Below are 12,261 nucleotides of genomic sequence, written 5' to 3' on the forward strand. Positions count from 1 at the left end.
TTTGATATCGCAAGTAGCCAATCAGCGCCTGCAGCTGGTGATTTATACACAGTTTGATATCGCAAGTAGCCATTCAGCGACTGTAGCAGGTGATTTATACACAGTTTGATATCGCAAGTAGCCAATCAGCGACTGTAGCAGGTGATTTATACACAGTTTGATATCGCAAGTAGCCAATCAGCGACTGCAGCAGGTGATTTATACGCAGTTTTATATCGCGGGTAGCCGATCAGCGACTGCAGCAGGTGATTTATATACAGTTTGATATCGCAAGTAGCCAATCAGCGACTGTAGCAGGTGATTTATACGCAGTTTTATATCGCGAGTAGCCGATCAGCGACTGCAGCAGGTGATTTATATACAGTTTGATATCGCAAGTAGCCAATCAGCGACTGTAGCAGGTGATTTATACACAGTTTGATATCGCAAGTAACCAATCAGCGACTGTAGTAGATGATTTATACACAGTTTGATATCGCAAGTAGCCAATCAGCGACTATAGCAGGTGATTTATACACAGTTTGATATCGCAAGTAGCCAATCAGCACCTGCAGCAGGTGATTTATACACAGTTTGATATCGCAAGTAGCCAATCAGCGACTGCAGCAGGTGATTCATACACAGTTTGATATCGCAAGTAACCAATCAGCGCCTGCAACCGATTATTTATACACAGTTTGATATCGCAAGTAGCCAATCAGCGACTACAGAAGGTGATTTATACACAGTTTGATATCACAAGTAGGCAATCAGCGACTATAGCAGGTGATTTATACACAGTTTGATATCGCAAGTAGCCAATCAGCGACTGTAGCAGGTGATTTATACACAGTTTGATATCGCAAGTAGCCAATCAGCGCCTGCAGCCGATTATTTATACACAGTTTGATTTCGCAAGTAGCCAATCAGCGACTACAGAAGGTGATTTATACACAGTTTGATATCGCAAGTAGGCAATCAGCGACTATAGCAGGTAATTTATACACAGTTTGATATCGCAAGTAGCCAATCAGCGACTGTAGCAGGTGATTTATACACAGTTTGATATCGCAAGTAGCCAATCAGCGCCTGCAGCAGGTGATTTATACACAGTTTGATATCGCAAGTAGCCAATCAGCGACTGCAGCAGGTGATTTATACACAGTTTGATATCGCAAGTAGCCAATCAGCGCCTGCAGCAGGTGATTTATACACAGTTTGATATCGCAAGTAGCCAATCAGCGACTGCAGCAGGTGATTTATACGCAGTTTTATATCGCGAGTAGCCGATCAGCGACTGCAGCAGGTGATTTATATACAGTTTGATATCGCAAGTAGCCAATCAGTGACTGTAGCAGGTGATTTATACACAGTTTGATATCGCAAGTAGCCAATCAGCGACTGCAGCAGGTGATTTATACACAGTTTGATATCGCAAGTAACCAATCAGCGACTGTAGCAGGTGATTTATACACAGTTTGATATCGCAAGTAGCCAATCAATGACTGTAGCAGGTGATTTATACACAGTTTGATATCGCAAGTAGCCAATCATCAACTGCAGTAGATGATTTATACACAGTTTGATATTGCAAGTAGCCAATCTGCGACTGCAGCAGGTGATTTATACACAGTTTGATATCGCAAGTAGGCAATCAGCGACTGCAGTAGGTGATTTATACACAGTTTGATATCGCAAGTAGCCAATCAGCGACAGCAGCAGGTGATTTATACACAGTTTGATATCGCAAGTAGGCAATTAGCGCCTGCAGCAGATTATTTATACACAGTTTGATATCGCAAGTAGCCAATCAGCGACTGTAGCAGGTGATTTATACACAGTTTGATATCGCAAGTAGCCAATCAGCGACTGTAGCAGGTGATTTATACACAGTTTGATATCGCGAGTAGCCAATCAGCGCCTGCAGCCGATTATTTATACACAGTTTGATTTCGCAAGTAGCCAATCAGCGACTACAGAAGGTGATTTATACACAGTTTGATATCGCAAGTAGGCAATCAGCGACTATAGCAGGTAATTTATACACAGTTTGATATCGCAAGTAGCCAATCAGCGACTGTAGCAGGTGATTTATACACAGTTTGATATCGCAAGTAGCCAATCAGCGCCTGCAGCAGGTGATTTATACACAGTTTGATATCGCAAGTAGCCAATCAGCGACTGCAGCAGGTGATTTATACGCAGTTTTATATCGCGAGTAGCCGATCAGCGACTGCAGCAGGTGATTTATATACAGTTTGATATCGCAAGTAGCCAATCAGTGACTGTAGCAGGTGATTTATACACAGTTTGATATCGCAAGTAGCCAATCAGCGACTGCAGCAGGTGATTTATACACAGTTTGATATCGCAAGTAACCAATCAGCGACTGTAGCAGGTGATTTATACACAGTTTGATATCGCAAGTAGCCAATCAATGACTGTAGCAGGTGATTTATACACAGTTTGATATCGCAAGTAGCCAATCATCAACTGCAGTAGATGATTTATACACAGTTTGATATTGCAAGTAGCCAATCTGCGACTGCAGCAGGTGATTTATACACAGCTTGATATCGCAAGTAACCAATCCGCGACTGCAGCAGGTGATTTATACAAAGTTTTATATCGCGAGTAGCCAATCAGCGACTGCAGCAGGTGATTTATACACGGTTTGCTATCGCAAGTAGCCAATCAGCGACTACAGCAGGTGATTTATACACAATTTGATAATGCAAGTAGCCAATCAGCACCTGCAGCAGGTGATTTATACACAGTTTGATATCGCAAGTAGCCAATCAGCGACTGTAGCAGGTGATTTATACACAGTTTGATATCGCAAGTAGCCAATCAGCGCCTGCAGCAGGTGATTTATACACAGTTTGATATCGCAAGTAGCCAATCAGCGCCTGCAGCAGGTGATTTATACACAGTTTGATATCGCAAGTAGCCAATCTGCGACTGCAGCAGGTGATTTATACACAGTTTGATATCGCAAGTAACCAATCCGCGACTGCAGCAGGTGATTTATACACAGTTTTATATCGCGAGTAGCCAATCAGCGACTGCAGCAGGTGATTTATACACGGTTTGCTATCGCAAGTAGCCAATCAGCGACTACAGCAGGTGATTTATACACAATTTGATAATGCAAGTAGCCAATCAGCACCTGCAGCAGGTGATTTATACACAGTTTGATATCGCAAGTAGCCAATCAGCGACTGTAGCAGGTGATTTATACACAGTTTGATATCGCAAGTAGCCAATCAGCGACTACAGAAGGTGATTTATACACAGTTTGATATCGCAAGTAGGCAATCAGCGACTGTAGCAGGTGATTTATACACAGTTTGATATCGCAAGTAGCCAATCAGCGACTGTAGCAGGTGATTTATACACAGTTTGATATCGCAAGTAGCCAATCAGCGCCTGCAGCAGGTGATTTATACACAGTTTGATATCGCAAGTAGCCAATCAGCGACTGCAGCAGGTGATTTATACGCAGTTTTATATCGCGAGTAGCCGATCAGCGACTGCAGCAGGTGATTTGTATACAGTTTGATATCGCAAGTAGCCAATCAGTGACTGTAGCAGGTGATTTATACACAGTTTGATATCGCAAGTAGCCAATCAGCGACTGCAGCAGGTGATTTATACACAGTTTGATATCGCAAGTAGCCAATCAGCTACTGCAGTAGGTGATTTATACACAGTTTGATATCGCAGGTAGCCAATCAGCGACTGTAGCAGGTGATTTATACACAGTTTGATATCGCAAGTAGCCAATCAGCGACTGTAACAGGTGATTTATACACAGTTTGATATTGCAAGTAGCCAATCAGCGACTACAGCAGGTGATTTATACACAATTTGATAATGCAAGTAGCCAATCAGCACCTGCAGCAGGTGATTTATACACAGTTTGATATCGCAAGTAGCCAATCAGCGCCTGCAGCAGGTGATTTATACACAGTTTGATATCGTAAGTAGCCAATCAGCACCTGCAGCAGGTGATTTATACACAGTTTGATATCGCAAGTAGCCAATCAGCGACTGCAGCAGGTGATTCATACACAGTTTGATATCGCAAGTAACCAATCAGCGCCTGCAACCGATTATTTATACACAGTTTGATATCGCAAGTAGCCAATCAGCGACTACAGAAGGTGATTTATACACAGTTTGATATCGCAAGTAGCCAATCAGCGCCTGCAGCTGGTGATTTATACACAGTTTGATATCGCAAGTAGCCATTCAGCGACTGTAGCAGGTGATTTATACACAGTTTGATATCGCAAGTAGCCAATCAGCGACTGTAGCAGGTGATTTATACACAGTTTGATATCGCAAGTAGCCAATCAGCGACTGCAGCAGGTGATTTATACGCAGTTTTATATCGCGGGTAGCCGATCAGCGACTGCAGCAGGTGATTTATATACAGTTTGATATCGCAAGTAGCCAATCAGCGACTGTAGCAGGTGATTTATACGCAGTTTTATATCGCGAGTAGCCGATCAGCGACTGCAGCAGGTGATTTATATACAGTTTGATATCGCAAGTAGCCAATCAGCGACTGTAGCAGGTGATTTATACACAGTTTGATATCGCAAGTAACCAATCAGCGACTGTAGTAGATGATTTATACACAGTTTGATATCGCAAGTAGCCAATCAGCGACTATAGCAGGTGATTTATACACAGTTTGATATCGCAAGTAGCCAATCAGCACCTGCAGCAGGTGATTTATACACAGTTTGATATCGCAAGTAGCCAATCAGCGACTGCAGCAGGTGATTCATACACAGTTTGATATCGCAAGTAACCAATCAGCGCCTGCAACCGATTATTTATACACAGTTTGATATCGCAAGTAGCCAATCAGCGACTACAGAAGGTGATTTATACACAGTTTGATATCACAAGTAGGCAATCAGCGACTATAGCAGGTGATTTATACACAGTTTGATATCGCAAGTAGCCAATCAGCGACTGTAGCAGGTGATTTATACACAGTTTGATATCGCAAGTAGCCAATCAGCGCCTGCAGCCGATTATTTATACACAGTTTGATATCGCAAGTAGCCAATCAGCGACTACAGAAGGTGATTTATACACAGTTTGATATCGCAAGTAGGCAATCAGCGACTGTAGCAGGTGATTTATACACAGTTTGATATCACAAGTAGGCAATCAGCGACTATAGCAGGTGATTTATACACAGTTTGATATCGCAAGTAGGCAACCAGCGACTGTAGCAGGTGATTTATACACAGTTTGATATCACAAGTAGGCAATCAGCGCCTGCAGCCGATTATTTATACACAGTTTGATATCGCAAGTAGCCAATCAGCGACTATAGCAGGTGATTTATACACAGTTTGATATCGCAAGTAGCCAATCAGCGACTACAGAAGGTGATTTATACACAGTTTGATATCGCAAGTAGGCAATCAGCGACTATAGCAGGTGATTTATACACAGTTTGATATCGCAAGTAGCCAATCAGCGACTGTAGCAGGTGATTTATACACAGTTTGATATCGCAAGTAACCAATCAGCGACTGTAGCAGATGATTTATACACAGTTTGATATCGCAAGTAGCCAATCAATGACTGTAGCAGGTGATTTATACACAATTTGATAATGCAAGTAGCCAATCAGCACCTGCAGCAGGTGATTTATACACAGTTTGATATCGCAAGTAGCCAATCAGCGACTTTAGCAGGTGATTTATACACAGTTTGATATCGCAAGTAGCCAATCAGCGCCTGCAGCAGGTGATTTATACACAGTTTGATATCGCAAGTAGCCAATCAGCGCCTGCAGCAGGTGATTTATACACAGTTTGATATCGTAAGTAGCCAATCAGCACCTGCAGCAGGTGATTTATACACAGTTTGATTTCGCAAGTAGCCAATCAGCGACTGCAGCAGGTGATTTATACGCAGTTTTATATCGCGGGTAGCCGATCAGCGACTGCAGCAGGTGATTTATATACAGTTTGATATCGCAAGTAGCCAATCAGCGACTGTAGCAGGTGATTTATACGCAGTTTTATATCGCGAGTAGCCGATCAGCGACTGCAGCAGGTGATTTATATACAGTTTGATATCGCAAGTAGCCAATCAGCGACTGTAGCAGGTGATTTATACACAGTTTGATATCGCAAGTAACCAATCAGCGACTGTAGCAGATGATTTATACACAGTTTGATATCGCAAGTAGCCAATCAATGACTGTAGCAGGTGATTTATACACAGTTTGATATCGCAAGTAGCCAATCATCAACTGCAGTAGATGATTTATACACAGTTTGATATTGCAAGTAACCAATCCGCGACTGCAGCAGGTGATTTATACACAGCTTTATATCGCGAGTAGCCAATCAGCGACTGCAGCAGGTGATGTATACACAGTTTGATATCGCAAGTAGCCAATCAGCGACTGCAGCAGGTGATTTATACACAGTTTGATATCGCAAGTAGCCAATCAGCGACTGCAGCAGGTGATTTATACACAGTTTGATATCGCAAGTAGCCAATCAGCGACTGTAGCAGGTGATTTATATACAGTTTGGTGTCGCAAGTAGCCAATTATCGACTACAGAAGATGATTTATACACAGTTTGATATCGCAAATAACCAATCCGCGACTGCAGCAGGTGATTTCTTGCATTGAGAGAAAATCGATAATGTTACTGGCTATGTTTCGCCACTGTTCAGTGTCAACGGATGGTGGAAATAAGGGAATGATTTGTTGATGGGGGAATTTTTTGTTTAGCTGGCCAAGTACTTCAAATTACACAGTTTGATCAAATTCACAGTTTGATATCGCAAGTAGGCAATCAGCGACTATAGCAGGTGATTTATACACAGTTTGATATCGCAAGTAGCCAATCAGCGCCTGCAGCTGGTGATTTATACACAGTTTGATATCGCAAGTAGCCAATCAGCGACTGTAGCAGGTGATTTATACACAGTTTGATATCGCAAGTAGCCAATCAGCGCCTGCAGCAGCTGATTTATACACAGTTTGATATCACAAGTAGCCAATCAGCGACTGCAGCAGGTGATTTATACGCAGTTTTATATCGTGGGTAGCCGATCAGCGACTGCAGCAGGTGATTTATATACAGTTTGATATCGCAAGTAGCCAATCAGCGACTGTAGCAGGTGATTTATACGCAGTTTTATATCGCGAGTAGCCGATCAGCTACTGCAGCAGGTGATTTATATACAGTTAGCTATCGCAAGTAGCCAATCAGCGACTGTAGCAGGTGATTTATACACAGTTTGATATCGCAAGTAGCCAATCAGCGACTGCAGCAGGTGATGTATACACAGTTTGATATCGCAAGTAACCAATCAGCGACTGTAGCAGGTGATTTATATACAGTTTGATGTCGCAAGTAGCCAATTATCGACTACAGAAGATGATTTATACACAGTTTGATATCGAAAATAACCAATCTGCGACTGCAGCAGGTGATTTCTTGCATTGAGAGAAAATCGATAATGTTACTGGCTATGTTTCGCCACTGTTCAGTGTCAACGGATGGTGGAAATAAGGGAATGATTTGTTGATGGGGGAATTTTTTGTTTAGCTGGCCAAGTACTTCAAATTAGATTGAAGCATATATGTATGAGTAGCTGGCACCACGGGGCATCAGTGAGTTATTTTGGGCTACGCCATCACAACAACTCTGTCCTGTAGTTGTTTCTACACTACACATGCACAATGACACTGGAAATGTCAGAATATTTAGTAAGACAGATAGCGAAATTACCATCAATTCGACAGTCACGACTGTGAACACAGCCGTGTTTGAGCCGCCTATAGGATTACATACAAGCGCAGTTTTGACATCACTGTCTCGCGCCTTGTGACCCACCAATCCTGTATTGCTTATCGCACTTGTTTACGTTTGCGCGTGCGCAGTGACTGGTTAGCAAAAATCGGTCATTGTCCGGGTCGTTCGCTACGGATCAAAATAACTACCTTTTTCCTCCTGTTCCTGCTGTTTAATTCTACATGCATATATTTCTGTTAATAAAACAAATTATTGGCAACGTTGTCACAACAGCTAGTGAGCAAGTGATCAGCGGTGAGCGACATTTGACGAATGTCATATGGTGGTCTGCATGAATGTAAACATATGACGTCACAACGCAACAGTCTATTAGCTGTACATACAGAATTGTTACTCTCCTGTTCTGTGCTGCCCATAATTTATAATGGTACATTCCTTATCAGTACTAAGTGATACGTAAGGATAGCAACATTTAAAAAGTCAATTTTAAAATTGTTAAATCATTTTAAAAACTCATAATTTGCAAACAACTTGTTTCTTTTTAGAATGTCGGCCAGTAGCTGTGACGTGGTTCTTTCTCCAAGGTGGAGAAAGTGAATTAATAGCTGCTTACAATGCGTTCAGAAAAGGGATCCGTCTCCTAGCAACATATGGCGATGGGGGAAAGACAGCCGAAATACTTGCATTTATAGCAACGCAAAAGTATGTTGTGTTTTCTGCATTTTTATCTTTTGTGGGCTGAAGCGAAACAGTATTGATCGGATTATGAATTATCATAAAATAACAAAGCTTCAGTTGCACGACATATAACAATATTCGTTAGATAACAAATTAGAACCACTAATACGCATGTGCAGTGATTGCAGGTACTAAAATGGCAACTACAAATCCGGATTAGAGAATTTCATAATATACGTGTCACATACACTTTGTTTTCAGCTCACGATAAGTCGTAGTTCAATGCCTTTAGAAATAGCTATATTTAATTTCAGTCTAGAACATGTCCCATGTATGATTTATGTTGGGTTACTTCAATTAGTGTAGTATGGCGTGAATTTATTACATGAATTTCGAATTATAGCGTATAGTAATGAAACATCTACGTCTATGTTAAAAGTGCCACATACTTTGAATTATTTTCAGATCAGTGACAGAAAACCAAATTAAAGGTATGGTCAAGAGTACCTTCTGTGACGACAACACAGACGTTGATATGTGTGTTCAACTGCTGAAAGATATTTTAACATTGAATGACTCTAAAGATGAGAACCACAAGGCACGTAGACATATACATACATTTATGAAAATAAAAAAAATAGCTTTGTTAACGAACGTGTTTCGAATGCGTTAATGTTTGGAATAGAATCTTGCTGTATCATTATATAACATGACAAGCTTTAATGCTTTACACATACAGAATGTTTTACTCTGAGCCAATATCTGAATGTTTGCGTAAACAATGTTCCAGATTTGCCATCATATATGATACAGCTCAGAATATAATATTTCCAGAATATCTGTTATGAATTATCCACCCAATCCTAGATTTATTTTGAAACATTAATGTATTTAAGTTTCATGACTCTTTATTTTTTCTGAATATGTATTATTTGTTCATTTATTCAGATAATAACTTGCGGAATCGATCATCACAAACAGAAGATACTTAAAAATGGACTTATTAAAGGTGAGATGTATTACTGATGCGTATAATGTTATTTCTTTCTGACCACATAGAGCAGTTATCAATATAATTCAAAATATCCGACTGTCAGCCGTTTACATGCAAATGCATACACATTTCTGCCATTCAGGATTCACATATCAGGCTGATACGCGTATTTAAACCACACCATTGTTTACTGCAGGGTTTATTTTCGAGCACCATCGGCAATTACGGGTGGTTCTGGTAGGGCTAACTGGAATTGCCGATGGTTTTGGCATAACCGACTTGTGTCTCCTACAGCTCTCGTTTTATTCTGATGATAAAAGTATGAGTGCAGATTTTGTTCTAAATATCGAAAGAGATATTTTTTTCGCGCGGCAAGACTCGAACATTACCTCTATTAGAACATTCAGACCATGCTGTGTTCACTCTTGTGGACTGAATTCATTATCAGGTATACAATGCTATTTACATACAAGTCGTTCTTCTCACCGAGCGTTTCATTATTCATCTATGTACGAACATAATTACGTGACGTAGTTCAAGATTGAATTAAAGCTGACTGTAACCGATTGTTGTTGTCGTCACAACACAACTGCATCTAATATGTAACCCGTATTCACAACATTTCATTTCTTTGTGTTTAATATTTCATGACAAGGACTTGAATACAAATCGAACAAATTTAAACTTGGTTTCAATGTTCACACTATTATTATTATCGATCATTTTGACCATGCAGTGAACAGTGAACAGAGATCAGAAATCAATTCGCATATTCTCAAACCCAGGAACGATAAGGCTACATAATAGTAGGGATCAGTACCAAACACTACATAGTGGCTGTTCCGCCAAAATATGAAAATATTCCGCCAGCGTATGAGCCTCGCAGTAGCTGGCTTTTAAAACAAGTAATTTTGATGCTACATAATACATCAGACCTAATTTGAACACAGCATACTTATTAAATTAATCCTGCGAGTAAGTATTTGTGCTGTAAATGATGGGTAAACTGAATGATAAGAGGATATATAGAGAATATGATGTGTAAAGTAGATGACTGGATGTAATTGGAAAAATTGATCTGAAGATATACTATATACAAGAGGTGAAGTTATACAGTATATAATGCGTATCATAGACGGTGAAAGGCGTATCATAGACGGTGAAATGCGTATCATAGACGGTGAAAGGCGTATCATAGACGGTGAAAGGCGTATCATAGACGGTGAAAGGCGTATCATAGACGGTGAAATGCGTATCATAGACGATGAAAGGCGTATCATAGACGGTGAAAGGCGTATCATAGACGGTGAAAGGCGTATCATAGACGGTGAAATGCGTATCATCGACGGTGAAATGCGTATCATAGACGGTGAAATGCGTATCATAGACGGTGAAAGGCGTATGTAAGGTGTAAAGTAGATGGAGGGAAGGTACGATCGGTAAACTGGAAATAACGGGCATTTTGAAAAAAGTAAATTAGAGTGATGGATGTATTACAGGTGTGTTGATGATTGTAAAAGCAGGTGGTGGCAAGGTGTCTACATTGTATATGATGCGTAAGTTAGTTAGTGGGAAGATGTCTACAATGTATATGATGCGTAAGTTAGTTAGTGGGAAGATATATTGTATAGTGGAAATAACATACCCATCCATAGATCGTAGAGAGACAAATCCAATAACACCTATAATGGGTAAAGTGTATCGTAATGGTAAATATAATGAGAATCTGACGAAAAGGTGTTGCGTATGTTTGGTAAATCAGATAATCGTTGGGTTACATCTAACATGTATACGATGGGTAAAATAGATTGTAGGAATGCATCATACTCGTTAAATTTAATATTCAAAGTAGATATTCTGTTTTGTAATAGCGTCCTGTAGTTCAGATCACGCTACTCTCCTTCTCATGACCCTGTGGGATATCAACACAGAAGATGCGGAGTATATGCTGGAAAATAATATCACTAAGCAAGTAAGATAATTTATATTTATTTCATTTTTCATGTTTCATGTTGTATTTCTAAACCGTTCCTCTACTCGCACTTGATGCATCGTTTCTATATTCCATTTAATATGGGCTTACAGTGAATGAGAGTGAATAAGTAAATGAGAAATATATATGTATATTTATTTAACGGATTACAAAAATCTACAAAAGTCTTTCCTTCCGTCCGTCAGTAAACTTATTGGCTGATCTCATTCAAAGCTCACACAAAAACAATACACCATGACTTACATTTGGTAGTCAAGGTAATTGATAATATAATCAAAAAAAGTTAATTTAAATCAAAGTTGATATGATGGCCATTCATATTGTGTTAAAGTGCACGCAATTTTGAATCAAACATGGGCGACTAGAGGCCTTTTTTCATGGTTCCAAACCAGTTTCTCTTCACTTAAAATTGTTTGCTCACGTTTAGAACGTAATTATAATATCATAAAATCATTCGATTCAATATGGCCAATGAAAGCTTTATATAAAAGTCTATTTAGGCGTTATTTCACGGTGAGTTCGCTTGTTTTCATATTGTGGATCAAGCGTATTTCTTTCTTTTTACCACTGTGGGCAATTCTTAATTGTTACAGTTAAATTATTGTTGTTATTTTTAAAAAAACAATCTCTTGGAAAACTACCAGCTAAATTGCTTTGCTACTCGATATATATGTTCCATGTGCAAACCTTGTTCGGCTTTGTTTTGAGTAAGATACTCTGAAAAGTCAGCGGAGCTATTATGGCCGCAATGTCTTTTGTTGTTTAAAATTGACACCTATAGTCAATGATAACTGGTCGTCACTGAC

The 12,261-nt window shown here is 39.9% G+C and overlaps 1 protein-coding gene across 1 annotated transcript in view; it reads left to right on the forward strand.

Annotated features, from left to right (window-relative positions):
* The window catches only part of LOC102809371 (transient receptor potential cation channel subfamily M member-like 2), a 44,317-nt gene that overhangs the window by 23,524 nt on the left and 8,532 nt on the right, over positions 1–12,261 (forward strand). The window contains exons 12-15 of the mRNA XM_085502056.1: positions 8,336–8,492; positions 8,934–9,066; positions 9,417–9,477; positions 11,334–11,434. Of these exons, the coding sequence (XP_085358182.1) occupies positions 8,336–8,492; positions 8,934–9,066; positions 9,417–9,477; positions 11,334–11,434 (452 nt within the window). The remainder of the gene's footprint in view (positions 1–8,335; positions 8,493–8,933; positions 9,067–9,416; positions 9,478–11,333; positions 11,435–12,261) is intronic.

The sequence above is a fragment of the Saccoglossus kowalevskii genome, chromosome 8 (assembly GCF_978046115.1).
Source record: "Saccoglossus kowalevskii chromosome 8, keSacKowa6.1, whole genome shotgun sequence".
Classification (NCBI taxonomy): Eukaryota; Metazoa; Hemichordata; class Enteropneusta; family Harrimaniidae; genus Saccoglossus; species Saccoglossus kowalevskii.